The sequence below is a fragment of the Carcharhinus amblyrhynchos genome, chromosome 10, assembly GCF_965287045.1.
Source record: "Carcharhinus amblyrhynchos chromosome 10, sCarAmb.v2.hapA, whole genome shotgun sequence".
Lineage (NCBI taxonomy): Eukaryota > Metazoa > Chordata > Chondrichthyes > Carcharhiniformes > Carcharhinidae > Carcharhinus > Carcharhinus amblyrhynchos.
In genome coordinates, this window is record NC_137333.1 from 10,711,395 (window position 1) to 10,733,933 (window position 22,539).

Sequence of the window (22,539 nt, forward strand, 5' to 3'; positions counted from 1 at the left end):
TGGGAATCGTAGTGGGCGGGACACGGGCAGGCAAAGGTCCATTGACCTCGGGTGGGATTTTCTGACTTTGGGGCGAGTGTGGCCGGAAAATCCCGCCCAATATTTTCACTTGAATTTGCAACTGGAAAAGCTTATCCTTCGACAAGTAGCTAACCACGGTATTTTTTCTTCTTTAGTATGAAGCCTTCAAACAAGAGGAGGAAGCAAAAATAAAGGCTGAGGGGCAGAAAGTCGATCCGCAAGTTTATTTCATGAAACAAACCATCAGTAATGCCTGTGGAACCATTGGTCTTATACATGCCCTCGCTAACAATCGAGATAAACTGGAATTTGGTGAGTGTTTGGTTTGCCCTCAGCAATCAAAATCTAAATTACATTGGGAAGTTTTGAAATAAATGTAAGCTTTGTGTGTCACGCGCGCTTCTGTCTGTCACACTTCACGTTGACACAAATTCTGCCTTTGCACACAGGATTCAGTGTCAGTAAAAAATGAGCAACTAATTGAACTGAACAGATCAGGTCAATCAAACACCCACCTGATAGAGACCTTCGGTAGAAATACGACAGTACAGTTGGAGACCATTCGGCCCATCAAGTCTGCACCAACTGTCCGAAAGAGCATTTTACCCAGGTCCACCCCCTGCCCTGTACCCCTATACCCCATGCATTTACCACAGCTAATCCACCTAACCTACACATCTTTGGACACTAGGGAGCAACTTAGCATGGCCAATCCACCTAACCTGCACGTCTTTGGAGTGCGGGAGGAAACCAGAGCACCCGGAGGAAGCCCATGCAGACACAGGGAGGACATGCAAACTCTACACAGAAGGTCACCCGAGGCTGGAATCGAACCTGGGTACCCGGTGCAGTGAGGCAACAGTGTTATCCACTGTGCCACCTTGCCCCCAAGTAGTTGGTCATTTAGTTAATCCTGGATGAGACCAGGTTCAGAGCAAAACAGGCAAGTGTGACACACACAACTTACAAACTAGACAGAAGAGTGGGGGAGAGTCGCACTGAGATTCAAGTTCACCATCCAGTGGCTCTGGGGAGTTGGGTGCTGGAGTGGGAGGGGGTGCGGGTGAGGGGGGGGGGTCGATGTCTGCAAGGGCCAAATCAGTGTCTAGTCTAATTCCAGACTTGTGGGCGTGGGCTAGTTCCATACAGGTACACTGAGGATAATTCGTGCCTGGGACACTACACCAGCAAGAAGTCAATCCCTTCAACAGGGCAAGAAGGAAATAAACCACTTCTGAAGTTTTTATTGGGACTCTTTGTTCCCGAAAGAGATACCCACAAATACGGTTGATGTGTCTCGGACAATTTGGATGCTGGCCAGCTTGCGAATCATTCCACGTATCAAGGCTGATAACATTGTGGGAACCAGTTGGGTGGAGTTAACTCTGACAGTGCAATAGAACTGAATCATCCAAGGTGCAGCAAGTCGTAATTGTGCCGAGATGAAATCCTGTTTGATAAGGCTGAATGAATAATGCACCCATTCTGAGAACGTCCTAAGCAGAACGTATTCCATGTTCAGTTACAGGAATGTAGGGTGGGGACAGAGAACATGAACAAAAAAAAAACCTAACCACAAAAGCTCACAGTGTGACTGGGAGCTATTCACTTCAGCACGACTGTGAAGCTCCTGACCACAGCAGCCCAAAATTTAACCCTGCTCCCTCCTTGCGTCTCCCAGACTGGTATCATCATTTCCTAATGATGCTGATCCAGCTATCGTTTTAAAATGTTGCCACAGTCTTCTCTTCAAACATTTTCCACCACCAACACACACACACACCTCCAAGGTAAAACCTTCAGGCTTTACCAACTGTTTTCTAACCCATCTCCTCATTCTGCTCATAAAGATTTTCAATTGATCTGTTCTTCTCACTGACTCCCAACTAGACAAAATGCCTTTTTTCCTTATTTACCTTTATTAAAGCTCTTTGTAGTTTTAAAATCTCTTCTTAAATGTCCTCTTAGTTTTCTGTGCTTCAGTGAAAACCTAAACTTGTAACAAACTTGAACTTCACATTATAGTATAATCCCAGGATATAGTATTATAGTATAATCCCAGGATATCAAAACTGACCTCCACACTCTGGTGTAATTGCAGGGTATCAAACCTGAACCCTGTACCATATAGTCCCAGGATATCAAAACTGACCTCCACACTCTTGTATAATCTCACGGCATCAAACCTGAACTCTGCACCATATAATCCCAGGCTATCAAACCTGAATTCCACACTATACAACCACAAGATATCAAACCTGAATTCCACACTATATAATCCCAAGATATCAAACCTGAATTCCACACTATACAACCACAAGATATCAAACCTGAATTCCACACTATATAACCACAAGATATCAAACCTGAATTCCACACTATATAATCACAAGATATCAAACCTGAATTCCGAGATGTTGTTTCCGACCCTGGTATCACCCCATTGAATCTATGCTGTGTTTTAATGTTATTGCTTTAATTGGGAGTCCAGAACTGTATTTAGCACTCTAAATGTGGTCAGACTATTGTCTTGTACAGTACAAATTTATCATTACCTTTTCACTCTTGTACATTCTGCCTCAATTTATCAAACCAAAAATACTGTTGGGGTCCTTTTAAGTGTACGGTCTCTAGGGTAAACGCATGGGGTTACGAGGATAGGGTCTGGATGGACTCGTAGTCAGTGCAGGCTCAGTGGGTTGAATGGCCTGCTTTTGTACTTCAGGGATTCTATCACAATGTATTTGAACCTCAAGATATTTCTATCTATCCACAACCTCAGCATCTTTCCACTGAGTGATTGTCCCAATCCTCATTTTTGTTGCCAGTATGTGAGTAGTTGAGAAGTGTTATACTTGAAACATTGGACAAGGCACTGAGAGATCTTAAGAGCTGCCATAATTCGACAGAAGTGATGAGGTGTTCCAGTTGGGTATGACGCACTTCCCAGTGTTTACTCTTTTTTTGAGGAAGTGATTGTGTTCCATGTTAAGACTTAGTAATGTAGCTTCCTGGTCAGATAGCCAGGGACTAAAGCTCGCTACATTTATTTTTTAAATAACATTTTCTCTCTTCAAAGTACAACAACACAAGCAACCCAAATCCAAGCTGCTTTCTGAACTAAGTCTAAGTCCGAGGTGGCATGATGGCACAGTGGTTAGCACTGCTGCCTCACAGTGCCAGGGACCTGAGTTCGATTCCTGGCTTGGGTCACTGTCTGTGTGGAGTTTGCACGTTCTGTGTGGGATTCCTCCCACAATCCAAAGATGTGCAGGTTAGGTGGATTAGCCATGCTAAAAATTGCTCCTTAGTGTCCTGCAATGCATAAGTTAGAGGGATTAGTGGGATAAATATGTGGGGTTATGGAGCCAGGGTGGGATTGTGGTCGGTACAGGCTCGATGGGCCCAATAGTTTCCTTCTGCACTGTATGATTCTATGATGATGATTATGGCCAGAATTCTCCAACCTGTCCCCAGTTGGGATTATCTGATTCTGCTGCTGTGAACGAAGACTTGGCTGAGCGCCAAATTCTCCTTTCTCACTGGCAGTGGTACAGGGATGCCCGAGAAATCCAGCCATTATGTTAACATTTTGATCACTCTTTAAAATTCCGATAACACAAATCTAGCATTGGTTCCAGTTCTGAATTTATACACAGTATCTAATCATGGCCAATAATCATTCATTTAATAATGATGTATATATTTTCCCCAAACTAGCTGAATGACGCATCTTCTCTGCTATTGGTAATGAGATGGGAAGCACCAACTGGTCCTTAATAACTACCAATTTTTGATTTTATGTTTCTTGCTGAAAAGTCTCTTATTTGATTCTGCAACCAGCAGAAGTTCCTTAATCGTTCTCTGGATGTGGACATTGTTGGCCAGGCCAGCATTTGTGGTCCTTGTGCTACCGTACTGCCCCAAATGGGTTGAATGGCCTCTTTCTGCACTGCAGGGATTCTATGATCAATTATGCACTATTTCCTTATTTTAGTGACCATCTCTTACTGAAGAAAGATTTTCCAGGAGGTTGTTGATGCTTCTATGTAAGATATTCTCATTTGATATGTGCAATAATTCAGCAATTAATGTAATTCATTTCCTTGCGCTATGTTTTGGGCAGAAACAAACTCAGTGATGAAAAAGTTTTTGGACAATTCTGCCCCATTAAGTCCTGAAGAGAAAGCAAAATACCTAGAAAATGATGAGGTAACTTTGCATGTTTCTTTTTCATAATAGAAACGAGGATTAAGGTGGCAGTGTGATTTTTTTTAATGCATATTTCTAAGATGGAATATTGAATTTTTAAGATTCTTGAAATAAATATTATTACTTAAAAAAAAAGTTAGCGTTTTAGTTTCAATAATCTGTTGGAATAGACTGCGTCACCACTAAATTTGGAGTTGAGATTAAAGTGCCATTTTCACTCGTTCAGGGAAAGTTGCTTACTCCTGTTTGTGTTCTTTTCAGAGTATTCGTGTTACACATGAATTCAGTGCACAGGAAGGACAAACTGAGGTATGTTTATTTGTTTCACCGTTAATCTGCAATGTCATGAATCTGTCCCAAATTCCCATGGTGACCTTTCACACGAAGATGCGCACTGAGGCGAGTGGATGCCAGTGTCTGTGAGAATGCAGGTTGAGTGGTTAGGTTTGACAGAATGTAAGGTTCTATCAAAAAAAAAATGGCCGCTTTCAAGGGCGGCACAGTGGTTAGCACTGCATCAAGGACCAAGGTTCAATTTGGGTCACTCTCTCTCTGTGGAGTTTGCACATTCTCCCCTGTGTGGGTTTCCTCCGGGTGCTCCACTTTCCTCCCACAGTCCAAAGATGTGCGGGTTAGGTTGATTGGCCATGCTAAATTGATCCTGAGTGTCAGGGGACTGGTGGGGTGAGTGCATGGGGTGGCAGTGATAGGACTTGGATGGGAGTGTTGTCAGTAGAGACTCGATGGGCTGGGTAACCTTCTTCTTCCCTGTAGGGATTCTAAGTTTGACTAAAACTGAAAAGTGAAATGGCTGTCAATATAACTGCGTAATGAGATATTAGGTCCAATGACTAAAATCTTATTTTTTAATTCAGTCATGAGACATGGGCATTGCTGGCTAGCCTTTTTTTGCCCTTGGCTAGGCTATTTAGAGAGCAGTTGCTGTGGCTCTGGAATCAAATGTAGGCCAGACCAGGTAAGGACGGCAGAGTTTCTTCCCTAGAGATCAATCATGAACCAGATGGATTTTTTTCTGACAATCAACAATGGTTTCACAGTCATCAGTAGATTTTTAGATCTAGATTTTTTTTTTTATTGAATTCAAATTCCATCATCTGCAGTGACAGGATTTGAACCTGGGTCCCCAGAACATTAGCTGAGTTTCTGGATTAATAGTCTAGCGATAATATCACTTGGCCATCAATTTCCCTTGGTCAAATAAGTTTCAAGAAGTATTTACTAAATTGAATAGCTTCTCATTTACCCATATTGTTATCCATTTGCCACGTTTTTGCCCATTCGCTAAATCTATCCAAGTCCATTTGAAGTCTCTTTACATCAATCTCACAGTACATGTTTCCATCTAGCTTTGTTATCTACAAACTTGAAAGTATTCTTTGCATGTGCAGATGAAAGTTTTAATACATGCATCTGACATGAGTAAGGAATGTCTCTTCTTTGTTCTTACCCAGTGTTTTTATTTGTTATGGGATTTGGAATATGCCAGCTAGGTCAGATTTATTGCTGACTCCTAATTACTATTGAGAAGGTGGTGGTGAACCCCGACAGTCCATGTGATGTAGGAGTACTCTGTTGTTGGGGAGGGAGTACCAGGATTTTGACCCAGCGACAGTAAAGGAATGGTGATACATTTCCAAGTCTGGATAGTGCTTGACTTGAAAGGGAGCTTGCTGCTGGCGGTATGCCCATGCATCTGCTACCCTTGTCCTTCTAAGTGAATAGTTTGCGAACTTGGAAGGTGCAGTCGAAGGAGGTTTAGCGATTTGCCTGCAGTGCATCTTGTAGTTGGTCTACGCTCCTGTCACTGTGCGCCAGTGATTGAGGGAGTGAATGTTTAAGTTGGTGAGCAAGGTGATGGTCAAGAAGGCTGCCTTCTGCTCATTACTGGCACACTTCCTGTTGCCATTTTGGGGCCTAGGGTAGGTCATACAACTGCTCACTTTCCAGATCCAGGACTTTGGATTTGCCTGAGATCTGGAGCTGCTGAATCCAATGATTCATGCTACCAGCTCCATCCTCCGTTAATAACATGGGTAGGTGAGTACAGATTGGCTCTGAAGCAAGTAATGTGGCCTCTACAGAGGTTAGTGGCACAGCTGTGTACCTCCCTCAGCTATTAAATAACATCACAAAAATGTTGAGCTGAGAGTGAGACAACCTGACAGCTTCCCAGACAAGTCAGAAAATTGGTGTTTATAAAAAATTAAGTATAAAGAATGTTTTTTAATTGTCTAAATATTTTCATTATGGAGGTAGAGGAGTGCTTTGAGCTAAACTTTCTTCCCCTTTTAATTTATAAGTAACTGGATAATTACAATCTCTGATTTTAAAAACTCATATTTTATTCCTATTCTCTTGTCTAAATATAAAATTGCATTTGTGTAATAACTTAGCGAATGATTGTACTTTTTTTTCTCAGTGATTATCATAGCCTGTTTGGCTGTTATTAATTTACTTTGTAACAACTCATTCCTTTTTTTTTTCACCCTTCTACTTGTGAAATTGCATTTATTGATGCCATGTTCTGTTCTTTAGGCTCAACCAGTTGCATTTTTACGTAGGAATGAACATGTCAATATGGCCAATTTTCCTGTCTTCAGTGCGCAAAGTCTGTTCAGCCCATTCAAACCTCGCTTCAGAAATCCTTGCCACCGTTTTGACTTCCTGGTTCTGAAACCACAGCCGTGCCTGCTGCCTCTTGAAGGGGGATTCACCAAATTCCCCTCGGAACGCTTCAACTGAGTCAGAATCCCTGAATTCACTGTTGATATTGAATAGGGTGGCCTGGTCAATCGGGATGTCCTGGTGTTGCATACAAACGTATGAAATAGGAGCAGAAGTAGACCATTCGGCCCCTTGAGTTGCTCCACCGTTCAATAAAATGTTCGCTATGTTGGCGGTGGATGCGTATCGTGAAGCAAGTTACCATTGCAAAATTCCTGGTCTCTTATTCCTAGAAACCAGAAGCAGGAGTAGGCCATTCGGCCCTCTGAATTTGCTCCACCATTCATTTTGATCACGGCTGATCATCAAATTCAATATCTTGATTTTTTTTTCCCCCCATATCTCTTGATCCCATTAGCCCATTAACTTATATCTTCTTGAAAGCAGACGTTTTGGCCTCAACTGCCACACATTCACCGCCCTCTGGGTGAAGAAATTTCTCCTCACCTCAGTTCTAAAACCTTGCCCTCAAACTATGACCCCCCTAGTTCTGAGCTCCCCCACCATTGGGAACATTCTTTCTGAATCCACCCTGTCTAATTTTAGAAGTTTCTACGAGATCCTCTCTCACTCTTCTTAACTCCAGTGAATATAATCCTAACCAATTTAGTTTCTCCTTGTATGACAAGACCTGCCATCCCAGGAATTAGCCTTCGCTGTACTCCCTCTATAGCGAGGACATCCTTTCCTCTGTTGAGGATACCAAAATTGTAGGCAATTGCTTGGTTCGTTGAGATTTACTTCAGGCTTTTGAAAACAAAGTGGGTCTTGTGTTTGCATAATTGCAAGTTAAACTTTTAATTATTTCCAGTGTTGACTAGACATGCTTTTTTTCCCACCCCACCCAAATTTCTCCCTTCACCACTTACAAGGGAACACTTTCACAGCTGCCGCTTTCCCTCTGGTACGTCATCCAACGATGCAGTGTTTGAAAAGCAGCATGTATATAGCTGTGTGGGTGATGCCACAATCAGGCCTATTACAATCTTATCTGGTATCCATGCCGGCCACCTTTCTCCGGGGCTTAGCACATGGTTAACAGGAGCAGGTGAACAATGTTCAACCCATCCCCCGCCTAATCCTTGCCTATGCGGATAACCCTACTCTACTGCCAACTTGGTTGAAACCTGTTAATTCATCGTAGACCCTGACCAGTTCCTGGTCACTTAGGATAGTTGCTGACTTCAGAATGAGCCATTAGAGAGACCTTGATTATTTGCTACTATTATTGACAGAGATGCCCTGAGGGTTTATTGTCATGTGTAAAATTAGTCAAAGGTTTTTTTTTCCGTACGCATCATAGGAGAAATGAGATCATTCTTTCAACATCCTCCAAAACCAGAATAGCACTGCTGTTGCAACCAGCATGAATCTGCTTTCAACAGGCAGCACAGTTGTTAGCAGTGCTGCCTCACAGCACCAGAGACCTGGGTTCGATTCCCGGCCTCAGGTCACTGTCTCTGCGGAGTCTGCACTTTCTCCCTGTGTCAGTGTGGGTTCCCTCCAGGTGCTCCAGTTTCCCCCCACAGTCCAAAATTGTGGTGGTTAGGTTGATTGGATGTGCTAAATTGCCCCTAGTGTCAGGGGGGACTGGCAGGGTAAACACGTTATGGGCTGGGTGGGATTGCGGTCAGTGCAGACTTGATGGGCTGAATGGCCGCCTTCTGCACTTTAGAGATTCTATGAAATGCTGTTTGGTTATCTCAGATTCTGTTTTTTTTTGGTGTTTTGCAAATCTGGCTCAATACTGCTCAAGGTGGCCATGATTGAAGAAGACTTCTATCCTATCCTCACCCGTCCAGACAGAAATAACCTCAGACTTCCTCCTCAGCACCCAGCCCCTCAACCCTTTCCATTTGCAGATCACAGCACCCACGTTTTCTTAAACAATTTCAGTGTGCTTTTCTCTCTGACCACGCACAAAGGTTCAGAGCACTCTGTGTGAAGAAATGATTATTGCTGAAAAAAGAACATGCTGCTGAAACTTTTTATCCTGCACTTATCAGGACAGTGCGCAGGAATACCAGCAGTAAAGGAAACAACAGTTTATGCTACATGAGAAGAGAGTGCTGATTTGGTTAATAGATTGACTCTGATTGATAAAGGCATCGTCATGGAGAATAACTAGGGGACAGTTAACTGCTAAGCTTTTGTTCAAATCTTGCCGACGACTGAATGATTGCCATGGACGAGAAAATTCTCGTGATGGTTTTCATTAAACGGGCGAAGGGAGGTGCAGATGTGCCAGATGCCAGAGTGGGAGGAATGGAGAATTTGGAGGGGTTTGTACTGTCCGGGGGGGGTTGGGGGCGATGGGGTTGGTTACAGATTTGAGAATGGGTTCAGACAGCCAGAATATATAGAACACGACAATGAGAATTTTCTATTCTGGGATGAGCTGGAAACGTGGGTAGTGTTAATGAAGAATAGGGTAAGTGAAACTTGCTGAGCAGTGGAATGAAGAGCTCTGGGTGCTCTGAAATTAGTGGAGAGCGGGATTCTGGCCTAGAAATTCTGTGTGTAGAGGTGACAAAGGTTGGAGGAGAAAGATTTCAGCAGCTGGTGGGCTGAGACTGTAGCAGAGGCAAGCAATGGAATGGAGGTACAATTAGGTCATCTTTGCAACTGAGAGGGTCTTGGGAGTGTCTGTCTACAAATGTCGATGAGTCTACCAAAGGAATTGCTTAAGTGTTGAAGGAATGTTGTGGTTTACACCGGGTCCCAGACATAAAGACTGTGATGTAACTCGCAAGGCATTCCAGTAAAATGTCTCCTTTCAACACTTCAATTAGGAAAGTCTGTTGTGTTGGCAACTACAAGAGTTTTTAAAAAAAAGAGGAAACAAAAATATTAGCATACACCAGAATGTTACCTGTGTAGGTGCGATGGGGTTTTAAATTAATGCCCTGTGTGGTTTTGTGTATCACTGGTATCACTTCACAGCGTAAGTGTGAGTTGTCTACGCTGAATTGCTCAGGGCAACAGATGGAGCATTCCATCAGGTCTCTGCATTCCGGCATTGGAATTTCCTCGGAGCTTATGTATGAAAAAGGGGATTTCTGCCTAACTTGCAGCAGAACGGGAGGGACCCGGTCAAATGCCCAGCCCAACTCCAGAGAACAGTAGCATCCGCACTCCTCCTTATGACTACTTACCATCCAGGGATCTGCCCAGTGGATATCAGGAATGAGAAGATGAAATGTGCTGCGTGGCGACGTGCTTACCTCAAGGGTGAGAAAAGGGCGCATGTGTATTCGAAACAATTTCTCTGCGAAGTGTCGCTTGGTAACACAGGGATTTTTGAAGTGATCTCTACCCTCAGAATAAGAGGTGAAGCCAGTGAGTAAAAATGATGGTGGCACAGTGGTTAACACGGCTGCCTCACAGTGACAGGGACCCAAAGTCAATTCCCAGCGGAGTTTACACATTCTCCCCGTGTCTGCGTGGGTTTCCTCCGGGTGCTCAGTTCCCTCCCACAGTCTGAAAGATGTGCTGGTTTGGCGCGTTGGCCATGCTAGATTCTTCCTCAGTGTCTCCAAGCAGGCACCAGAGTGTGGCGACTAGGGGATTTTCACAGTAACTTCATTGCAGTGATATTGTAAGCCCACTTGCGACACTAATTAATAAACTTTGAAAGACCTGCATTTATACAGCACCTTTCACACCCACAGGAACCCCCACCCATTCTGCAAATGCATTTTAGAATCATAGAATCCCTACAGTTCAGAGGCCCATTATGCCTGCAGCAACAACAATCTCATCCAGGCCGCATCCCCATAAACCCACATTTACCCTGTTAGTCCCCCAATGTTAAGCGGCAGTTTAGCATGGCCTGTCAACCTACTCTGCACCTCTGTCGACTGTGGGACAAAACCAGAACATCCAGTGGAAACCCACGTAGACATGGAGAAAACATTCAAACTCCGCAAAGACAGTGCCCCAAGGCTGGAATTGTACCCGGGTCCCTGGCGCTGCGAGGCAGCAGTGCTAACTACTGTTCCACCATGCCATCCTATCCAATCAATTACTTTTGAAGTGTTGTAACATAGGAAAAGCCAGTTTATGCATAACAAGCTCCCACAGGTCCTTCTACCCATGTACCAAGTTGTTTTTTCCAAATGTACTGTATACCTCCTTGAACACTTAATTTTTGGGGGGCATGTTGACCAGCTGTGTTCATAGTTAGAATGCATAAGGGATTAGTGTATCTTTTCGTAGATATTGTCAGTGCTGACTCAATGGGCCGAAGGGCCTTTGCTGCACTGTATAACTCTGAGCTATGACCCTAAGGCCAAAAACCTACTACTTCTCCTGTCCCGGAATCGGGGCAGGTGAGGCTCCCAGAACAGAAATCCTCCATTGGCCTTGGGCCAGATTTTACATCTCCCCTGAGCAAGGCAGTAAATCCTGTCCAACGGATGATGTTTTACAGACTCGCTCAACCCGAGACTGGAAAACCCTGCCTGAGGTCAATGGACATTCCCATTGTCCGCCCCTGGCCCGCTCCAATTCCCGTGGTGGGCAGGGTGATAGAATTCCAGAGCAGGTCTTGGGCAGATGCCAGTTGACCCACTTGTGTACTGTCTAGTCAGCTTCGAACCTCGCAAGCAGCATTCCTCTATTAGCTAATGTAATGACATTGCTAGTCGGGGGATTTAATCTCGATGTGCTTTTCTTCCTCTGGGTAAAAGGCATGTCCATTTTTCTGGAATGATGCGAGTTATTGCTTTCAAACCACCGATTTGAAATATAGCCCCCTGAGCAAAAAGGTGTGTGTGTGTGTGTGTGTGTGTGCGCACAATCGTCACGTGTTGTTTGCCAACTCAGAAATGTTGCTTAATATGTTTTAACACCCTGCTTTTGGAAATGTGGTGTGGTTCGCATGAAGAAAAGCAGATTGGTTTAAGGTACAAATACTTTATTCCACTAACAATGTTGCTATTTACATGACATTTTCCCTGAGAACACATCTAAGCATTGCTGCTTTTTTTTTAAAGAGCTCCCTTGTCATCAACTTCTGTTTGAAGTCCAGTCCTATCTTTGCACAACATCTGGCAGGACAAGCAGACGATTTAGTTCAATAAGCCCATGTCAGTGTTTATACCACACGGAAGCCTCCTCCCATCTCTCGTATATCAACATAATCCTTTCATTCCTAAATCCAAAAGCAAAGTGCTGCGTGTGATGGAAATCTGAAATTAAAAACAGAAAATGTGCAAATACTTAGCAGGTCATTCAACAGTAGTGGAGAAAAAAATTAACTTTTTTAGATCAATGACCTTCCATCAGAAGTGGAAGAAGTTAGAGGCTCATTTCTCTCACATGCATTTATTTAGCTTCTCCTGAAGTTTGTGATATTTGTCTCAAGTATTGGGTGGCACAGTGGTTAGCGCTGCTGCCTCTCAGCACCAGGGTTCCGGGTTTAATTCCAGCCTCAGGTGACCCATCAGTGTGGAGTTTGCATGTTCCCCCCATGTCTGCGTGGGTTTCCTCCACGTGCTCCAGTTTCCTCCCGTAGTCCAAAGATGTGCGGGTTAGGTTAATTGACTGTGTTACGTTGCCCCTTAGCGTCAGTGGGACTAGCTAGGGTAAATACGTGGGGTCAAGGGGATACGGCCTGGGTGGGATTTTGATCGGTGCAGAGTCGATGAGCCGAATGGCCTCCTGCACTGTCGGGTTTCTATTCCAGCAAGTACCACATTCTCGTTGCTCTCGATTCTTCTTAAAGATCAGTTGTATCGTTGTCTTGTGGCTGAAAGGATTTGTGTGTCTCTACGTTGACCAGCCTGTGCCTGGGTGACTCAGTGGCAGAGTGGAGAATGGCATGGTAGCCGAGTGGTTAGCACTGTTGCTTCACAGCGCCAGGGACACGGATTCAATTCCGACCTCGGGTGACTGTCTTTTTGTCTGGAATTTGCACGTTCTCCTCGTGTCTGCCCAGATTTCCTCCGGGTGGTCCGGTTTCCTCCCACATTCCAGAGTTGTGCGGGTTGGGTTGATTTGTCCATGCTAAATTGCCCCTTTGTCGTGGGGATTAGCAGGGTAAATACAAGGGGGTTACAGATACAGGGCCTGAGTAAGATCCTCTGTCAGAGAGTAAGTGTAGGCTCGATGGGCCGAATGGTCTCATTCTGCACTGTAGAATTCTGTGCGGTGTATGTCAGTATGGGACAGTGCAGGGTCAAGTTTTCTGAAATTGTTAATTGACACAACGGAGAAATGGAACAAAACTGTTTTTGGGACGTGGTCATTCTGGGATTGATGTGATTCATGCTAGTTCATTCCTGTTGTGAAGAGTTCTTTGTTGGAGGGGAGCGTTATGCCTGTTGATTCTAGCCTGGTTTTGTACGCTTTACTTTTTGATGCTTTGTTTGAACAATGCCTTGTTTATGCAGCGCGGTACCTTTGGCTTCAGAGTGCGGTGCTGCCTGTGCTTATATGCTAATCTGCAGAATGCTAAAAGGTAGATGCACCGAGCTTCTCCCACAGGGCAGGGATGAAGAAAAGTCTTAACTTGAATCAACCCACGGTGCCCTCGTACACTGTGTGACTGACTGCGGAGTGGCTGGTGCTGTAAGTGTATTCATCCAAGTTTCTAGATCTGCAAGCATTGCTTGTATAATGCAGCAGCTTAAAAATGAGCCATGAGTGGGTGTTTCCTGACGAGATCATAGAATCCTACAGTGCAGATAGAGGCCCTTCGGCCCATCGAGTCTGCACTGAATACAGTCCCACCCAGGCCCTATCCCCATAACCCCACATATTTTACCCGCTAGCCCCTCTAACCTAAGCATCTCAGGACACTAAGGGGCAATTTTAGCACAGCCAATCAACCTAACCCGCACATCTTTGGACTGTGGGAGGGAAACCGGAGCACCTGGAGGAAACCCACGCAGACACGAGGAGAATGTACAAACTCAGATGATGCTGAGAGGGTGGTTTGTCCAAATCCAGACAGGATATTTGATTTATTATTGTCACATGTATTGGTGTACAGTGAAAAGTGTTGTTTCCTGCACGCTATACTGACACGGCATACCATTCATAGAGAAGGAAAGGGGAGAGTGAAGAATGTAGTGTTCCAGTCGTAGCTAGGGTGCAAGGGAAAGATTAGTTATGAGGTAGGCCCATTCAGAAGTTTGATGGCAGCAGGGAAGAAGCTGTCCGTCGAAGCTGGCTCCTGCATACACAGAGCCACCCATGTCACGTGTATTAATATACAGTGAAAACTATTGTTTCTTATGCACTGTACTGACAAACCCATACTGTACATAGAGAGGGAAAGCAGAGAGTACAGAATGTAGTGTTACAGTCGTAGCTAGGGTGTAGAGAAAGGTCAACTTAATATCTAGTAAACGCAAAATACTGCAGATGCTGGAATCTGAAACAAAAACAGAAAATGCTGGAAAATCTCAGCAGGTCTGAAAGCATCCATGAAGAGAGAATAGGGCCAACGTTTTTAAGTTTCTGATGAAGGACGATCTAGACTTGAAACATTGGCTCTATTCTCTTGTTTCAGATGCTGTCAGACCTGCTGAGATTTTCTAGCATTTATCTGTTTGTGTTAACACACGGTAAAGTCCGATGGCAGCAGGGCAGAAGCTGTTTTTGAGTCGGCTGGTACGTGTTGGATATCGTCATCTGATTAGACTCTAGAAAGGTTATCCATAAGCTCTGAAGTTGATCTTTACATTTTGGGACTTTGTTGAACAAATTGGGCCAGGATTTACTGAAAAATAACAGTCAGGCTAATGGCCCTTCCCGAGTATTGCTACGCAGATCGCACAGTCACTTTGATTAAGGCCAGATGCTCAGATAAATGCAAAGAAATTCAGAAGCTGCAATCTGCTGTTTGCCATTCCACCATTAGCTCCCTGAGAATGATATCTCACCTTCTGGCTCCCGTTCAAGATGTGCTGAGTATCGTGGTGTGCCTATGCTGGCATTGTTGCCATGACTAAACTCAGCACCGAATATTCTTGTTCCCTTCTCTATGAATGGTGTGCTTTGTCTGTATAGCGCACGAGAAACAATACTTTTCACTGTATGTTAATGCATGTGACAATAATATAAAATCAAATCCTCTTGATTCCCTTTGTTCAAAAAATCTGTCAAACTCGGTCTTTAACATAGAATCCCCACAGTGTAAGAGGAGGCCATTCTGCCCATTGAATCTGCACCAACTCTCTGGTACAGCATATTACCCAAGCCCATATCACCACCCCCCGCCCTGCAACCTATCTCCCTAACTCTGTGCATTTACCCTGCTAATCCCTGTAACCTACACATCTTGGGACATTAAGGGGCAATTTAGCATGGCGAATTCACCTAACGTGCACTCTTTGGACTGTGGGAGGAAAGTAAAGCACATGGATGAAAGCCACACAGACACAGGGAGAACATGCAAACTCCACAAGATAGTTACCCAAAACAGGAATTGAGCCAGGTCTGTGATACTGTGAGGCAGCAGTTACCACTGTTCCACCATGCTCCCCAATATACTCAGTGACTGAACCTCCACCGATCCCTGGGTGGAAAATTCCAAAGATTCACAACCCTTGAGTGAAGAAATTTCTCATCACCTGAGCCATAAATGGTTGATCCCTTATCTGGAGACTCTCCAGCCTGGGAAACAATCTCTTCGTATCTACTTGTCCAGCACTCTATCCGTTTCAGTGAGATCATCTCATTTTTCTCGGCCCGTTCTGTTGACTGTAACCTCATTGGATGGCCCTATCACCTCAGGATGTAATTTATTGAAAGTTAGTGCATTCCATCGAAGGAAAATATATTCTTCCTTGGATAAAGAGACCAAGTACTTTAGGTGTGGTCTCACCAATGTCCTTAATGCTCTAAATTTATCAATTCATGAGACATTGATGCCCATCCCTAATCACCCCTGAGATGGTGATGGAACTGGTGGTGAGCCACTTCTTGAACCACTGCAGTCTCCCTGGTTTTGCGTACACCCACACTGCTGTTAGGAGGGGAGTTGTTACAAGACTGATCTGTTCTTACACTGTTGTATGGATGAAGGGGTTGACGTACAAGGAGAGATCAAACAGTTTGGGCTTGTACTTGCTGGAGTTTAGATGGATGAGAGGGGATCAGATTGAGCTGGAAAATTTTTAGAAAGGATTAAAGTAAATGTAGACCAAATGTTTCCTGTTACAGGACAATCTAAAACAAGAGGTCATAGGTACAGGTTGAGAGGTTTAAAACTGAGATGAAGAGGAACTAGTTCTCAGAGGGTGGTGAATTTGTGGAACTCGCTGCCCCGTAGCATGGTACAGCCTGAATCATTGCATGGTTTCAAGAAGGAGGTAGATATATTTCTTTTAAAGAAGAGGTTAAAGGGATATGGGGGCAGGTGGAGAGATGGATTTGTGACCAGAGAGATATCAGCCATGATTTAATTGAATGACGGAACAGGCTCAAAGGGCTGAATTTGCCTACTTCTCTTAATTCCTATATTCCTATCAAACATCTTCTGAAAATCCATGTATTTGCTGATTCATATCTAATCGCTGAATCTAATCAATGAACTTTGTTGGCACACTTGCCAAAAGTAAATACAAATCTACCTTTGAAGCTCCTTCATTTTTGTATTTTTGTTGTACTTCTGGCAAATATTTTGAAGGTGAAAAGGTACTGTCAAATACCTGGATACAAACAAAACTCGGTACCATTGTTGACTTGGGTGTACACAGCACTAGGCACTGAATACTCAGACTTCCAAGTGTCAATTACTTGTGCACAAGCGAGAACACAATACGGTGCAGAACATTGCAAGGTGTTCTGATGATTCATACAGAAAATGTAACAGTTATAATTCACTGTTCCTTGCTTTTTGGAGTTTTATTATTGAAAAGGGCCTTGCTTTCAGACTGTGGCCAAAGCTGGAAGCAGTATTTATGGAACTAACACAAGGTTTAGATTTAGTTGTTGATCCTGAGTACACAAGTGTTGGCCTCACTGAAGGCCTTGTTTGGCTAATAATCATTTTCCATTACTTAAGAGTTGTTTGTCATAACTTAATCTCCACAATTGTAACTTAATTCTTCCCGACCAGCATCTGCATTTTGTAACTGCTTTTAACTATAGTTTCACTATATTTATTGCTTCGTTTGAAGTGAGCATCCTTAATCCTGCAGAACAAAGTGAATTAAATATTTTGCCATAGTTGGAATTACAATATAATTTCCACAGTATCCTGGCTTTATGTTGTAGAGAAAATTTACGATCATTGTGAATGAAGATGTCATAATTCAAATGTTTTATCAACATTATTTCTTCTCTTTCAGGCACCGAGCATAGACGAGAAAGTAGATTTGCATTTTATAACCTTTGTAAATGTTGATGGCTATCTGTATGAACTGGGTAAGTGAATCTTAGTTTTGTTTATCCTTTCATAAGAAATAGGAGCAGGAATAGGCCATCTAGCCCTTTGAGCTTGCCCCGCCATTCAATAAGATCATGGCTGATCTGAAGTGGAGCAGTTCCACTTTCCCACCTGCTCCCCATAACCCTTATTTCCCTTATCTATCAGAAATCTGTCTACGCGTGACTTCAATGTGGGTGTCACTGGCAGTGCCAGCATTTGTCTCCCACCCTTATTCACCCTTAAACTGAGTGGCTTGGTAGGCCATTTCAGAGGGTAGTTAAGAGTCTGCTGCGGGTCTGTGTAAAGTGTAGGCCAGACCAGGTATAGATAGCGGATTTTCTTCCCGAAAGGGCATTAGTGAACCAGATAGGTTTTTACGACAATAGCCATGGTTGCCATTAACTTTGTAACAATTCCAGACTTTATTAATTGAATTTAAATTCTGCCAGCTGCTATGGTGGGACTCGAACCATGACCCCAGAACAATAGCCTGGTTCTGGATTCCTAGTCCAGTGATAGTCCCACTATGCCACCATCTCCTCCTATGGCTTGGGTGAGTGGAAATAAATGCAAGATTGTAATGCTTTGTAAATCATTTATACAAATACTTGTCCAAAGATCACTTTATAATTCTCTGCTTTCCCATTGAAAGGACATGTTTAAAAGCAGCTATTTTTATCACGAGATTCCACCTTCAATCCATTATCCTCTTCCTCCTGAAAGGTTGACATGATGTGGAGATGCCGGTGTTGGATTGGGGTGGGCATGTAAGAAGTCTCACAACACCAGGTTAAAGTCTAACATGTTTATTTGATATTACGAGCTTTTGGAGCGCTGCCCCTTCAGGTGAGTGGAGAGTTGGATTCACAAACATGGCATATATAGACAAAGGCACAAATGTCTTGCAATTGTGCCTTTGTCTATATATGCTGTGTTTGTGAATCCAAATCTCCACTCACTTGATGAAGGAGCAGCGCTCTGAAAGCTTGTGATACCATGTAAACCTATCGGACTTTAACCTGGTATTGTAAGACTACTTCCTGTGTCCTGCAAAAGCCAATTCATACAACAGATTTACAATGCCAGAAAGTTGTCTTTAAGTGCATTGAAATTGGAGTAAATTCACAGATTGTATTTGGTTCATTAGTTTAGGAATGTGCAGAGGAGATTTACTGGAAGGTTTGCAGGGATGAGTGACTCCAGTTACATGGAGAGACTGAGGAAAAACTGGTGTTGTTTTCCTTGGAGCAGAAAAGTTTAGGGGAAGTTTTAAACAGAGGATTGAATAAATAAAGGGAAACTGTTTGCAATGGTAATGGAACTGGTAACTAGAAACCACAAGTTTAAGATGTTTGACAAAAGAACCAGGGGCAAGATTTTTTTGAAATACCGTGAGTAATTGTAATCTGGAAGGAGCTGTCTGAAAAGCTGATAGGAAGAGTTTCAATAATAACTGTTAGATAAGTGCTCAAAGTGGAAAAATATTCTGGTCTGAGGTAGAGCAGGGTGGTGGGTCTAATCAATAACCTCTTTGAAAGAGATAGCACAAGCACACTGGACTGGATGGCCTCTTTCTCTGGAACAATTATTTTTATGGTCAGATTTTCCCTTTTGTTCCATTACCTTTCTCCTTGAAAAGATTGGAAAATCTGCAGCAGCCGATTGATGCAATATACTTACAATAACATTCGAGTTTGTGGAGCCAGCTTAACTTATTTCAGGGTATCTGGATGTAGGGCTGCCAATCCCCAGATTATCCAGGAACCTCCCAAAATGGAAAATTCATCTCCCCATCTTGGCTGCTAGCAGTGCTCGAGAATGTGGAGATCACAGTGCTAATCAGTGGTCTGTACCTGTCGACTATATTCGCCTGCTTAAGGGTGGTGTCACATGCTTAGAGCTTCTTGTCCCATAGTTGCCCATATAAGGCCACAAACCAAGGCTACCTACTCCAAAGGATCCAATCTTTACAAGCTGAATATAAGAACATTTGCGTGATCGAGCACCATGTGATCAAGCGTCAGGGATCAAACCGCCTTGCATCTTGTAAGTTGGCTACCCAATTGGAAACCCAACCTGAGGAATCTGTTCACCTTTGGCATGCCGCCAAACCAGGTTTGCAACATACTTGAACAAAAAGAACCCCTTGGGCTAATTGTTGGAAGGGTTCACGTACCAGATGATTAATGTGCTTAAAGCCAGTAGGAACCACAAAGGTCGGGCGTCTCCATTACAAATTCTTTGGGAACCAACCCTCGGGAATAAGAGTGTGGTGGGACCCAGCCTTCTTTATTAGTTTGTGCTTTGGCCGCTCATCCTGTTTGAACAGGTTAAATAAATTAGTCAGGTCCTTTAGTACTGAACAAAATTGTTAATTTTCAAACAAAGCAGTCATTCTACATCTTCTCCCAGTCTCTGAGTCTGTTCACTGTTTTTTAACCTTTCTCCTGATGTTTACTGTGTTGCAATATTCAGCAGGTTAGGTTATTTCACAGAAAGTATTTCAAATTTCCTCATTTATTTACTTTTCTTCCATATCTCGTGTTTATCACATTCTCTCTTCCGTCGACCTCTTTTCTCTATCACTCTGACTCACTTTCCGTTCCCCTCCCTTCTTCCTTCCCTTCATCTCTGTCCCTGCCCCCTTCTCCTTTCCCCCCTTTTCCTTGCTCTTTCTCTCCCTCTCTCTTCTTGCCATCCCCCTGCTTCTTTCTCCCAACCCCCCCTTTCTTTTCAGTCATTCCTTCCCCCCCTTTTCTTTCTCTCCTTTTCTCTCCCCCCCCTTCTTGCTTTCCTCCTCTCTCCTGTTCCCAGCCCTTTCCTCCTCTCTCTCCCTTTTAATCTTTCATGGCTTTGGAAACTTTTGGGCCTGCTTGTCCAGTTTTCCTTGCTGCCTGCAAACCCTTGAGCATTTGCAATCGTCAACGATTACATCATCAGTATGACCCTGTCACATTACATGAGCCTTGTTTCAATTACTGAACTTAGTGTCATTGTTTTATCAGAGAAGGCTTGAATTCCTAGCTGGGTCATTGAAACCTTTGTCATTTCTGTGGCAATCAAAGTTGTTTGCTTAATTCTCCTGCCTTGTTTTACGAGGAACCAGCAACACAAATTTCTGAACAGCTTAATAAAATATTGTTGAGTTGCTCTTCTGAAAGAAATGTCAACTTTTGGCCTAACATAGCAGCCCACAATCATGTTATTTTTGATAGCTGGTTGTTCATTGCAAGCAAAAGGCTGATTTCTCCACAGATTTTTTTTTTGTGTGGGGAGGTTAACTGTGCTGAGTTTTCCCCTTTTCCCCCATCCTTTGCCTCTAGGTGTGAGCTCCCGAAGTATGGTCCAAGGCTGCTGACTGCCCATCAGTTGGTGGAGCACCCGAGTGGTCATTTTGCATGTCCGATAGAATCCCGACAGTGTAGAAAGAGGCCGTTCGGCCCATTGGGTCTGTACTGAGTCTCTGAAACAGCATCCCATCCAGGCCCTCCCCTTCAACCTATGCCCATAACCCTGCGCGTTGTACTGTGGCTAATCCCCCTAACCTACACACCTTAGGACATTAAGGGGCAATTTTGCATGGCCAATCCAGCTAACCCACACATCTTTGGACTATGGGAGGAAACTGGAGCACCCGGAGGAAATCCACACAGACGCAGGGAAAATATGCAAACTCCACACAGACGTTAACTCAAGCCGGGAATCAAAGCTGGGTACCTGGTGCTGTGAGCAACAATGCTAACCACCATGCACCCAGATTTACACTCCTGCCTCAGTGCCAGGGACCCAGGTTCGGTTCCCTGGGTCACTGCCTCTGTGGATTTTACACGTTCTCCCCGTGTCTGCGTGGGTTTCCTCCCACAGTCCAAAGATGTGTTGGTTAGGTGCTTTGACCATGGTAAATTCTCCCTCGCTGTCAGGGGGATTAGGAGGTTAAATACATGGGGTTACGGGTATAGGGCCTGGGTGGGATCGTTGTCAGTGCAGGTTTGACGGGCCAAAAGGCCTCCTTCGTACTGTTTGGATTCTATGACAGTCTTAAAAATTTCAATTGACTCAACATCAACACCGTTTGGGGGATTAGATTCCACATTTCCAATATCCTTTGCATCTGTAATTTTAAAAAGAAGTACCTCCTGATTTCACAGCTAATAGCCAAGTTCTAATTTTAACACCGTCTCTCCTTGTTCTGCCTCATTATTTTCAAAACTGCAAATTGTCAGCTGGTATTCTGTAACGCCACAACAATAATGTTCATCCACGCGACGTCCTGGTGTAAAATGTTAAGTGACGTTGGTCATGCTTTGATTTTGTTAATACGGTGTGCGAAATTCTGCTTCCCGGGTCCCAATCCCAACATCCCGGGATCCCAGCAGGAATGTGGAGTTGGATGTTACAGTAGAATCAGCCATGATTATCAGCCAAGGACTATTACTTACGTGGCGAAAAACTGCAGCAGGCGACGGTGCAGAGGGACCTCGGGGTCCTTGTGCATGAGTCGCAAAAACCCAGCTTGCAAGTGCAGCAGGTGGTCAGGAAGGCGAATGGGATGCTGGCCTTCATAGCGAGGGGGATTGAATATAAAAGTAGGGAGGTCTTGCTGCAGCTGTATAGGGCATTGGTGAGGCCGCAGCTGGAGTACTGTGTGCAGTTTTGGGCGCCGCACCTGCGCAAGGATATTTTGGCCCTGGAGGGAGTGCAGAGGAGGTTTACTAGGCTGATTCCGGAGTTGAGGGGATTGAGCTATGAGGAGAGGCTGAATAAACTAGGCTTGTACTCGTTACAGTTTAGAAGAATGAGGGGAGATCTCATTGAGACGTATAAGATGATGAATGGGATGGATAGGATAGAGGTGGAGAGACTCTTCCCGCTCAAAAAAGACAGTAGGACTAGGGGGCACAGCCTCAAGATAAAGGGGAGGCGGTTTAGAGCGGAGTTGAGGAGGAACTTCTTCACTCAAAGGGTGGTGAATCTCTGGAATTCTCTGCCCGTTGAAGTGGTGGAGGCTGCCTCGCTAAATATTTTTAAGAAGCGGGTTGATGGGTTCTTGATAAGAGAGGGGATTAAGGGTTATGGGGAGAGGGCGGGAAAGTGGAACTGAGCCACAACAGATCAGCCATGATCTTATTGAATGGCGGGGCAGGCTCGAAGGGCTAGATGGCCTACTCCTGCTCCTA

At 44.0% G+C, this 22,539-nt stretch overlaps 1 protein-coding gene across 1 annotated transcript in view; it reads left to right on the plus strand.

Moving 5' to 3' along the window:
* The window catches only part of uchl3 (ubiquitin carboxyl-terminal esterase L3 (ubiquitin thiolesterase)), a 54,479-nt gene that overhangs the window by 25,799 nt on the left and 6,141 nt on the right, over positions 1 to 22,539 (plus strand). The window contains exons 3-6 of the mRNA XM_080197845.1: positions 177 to 333; positions 4,148 to 4,233; positions 4,495 to 4,542; positions 17,283 to 17,358. Coding sequence (XP_080053971.1) covers positions 177 to 333; positions 4,148 to 4,233; positions 4,495 to 4,542; positions 17,283 to 17,358 — 367 coding nt within the window. The remainder of the gene's footprint in view (positions 1 to 176; positions 334 to 4,147; positions 4,234 to 4,494; positions 4,543 to 17,282; positions 17,359 to 22,539) is intronic.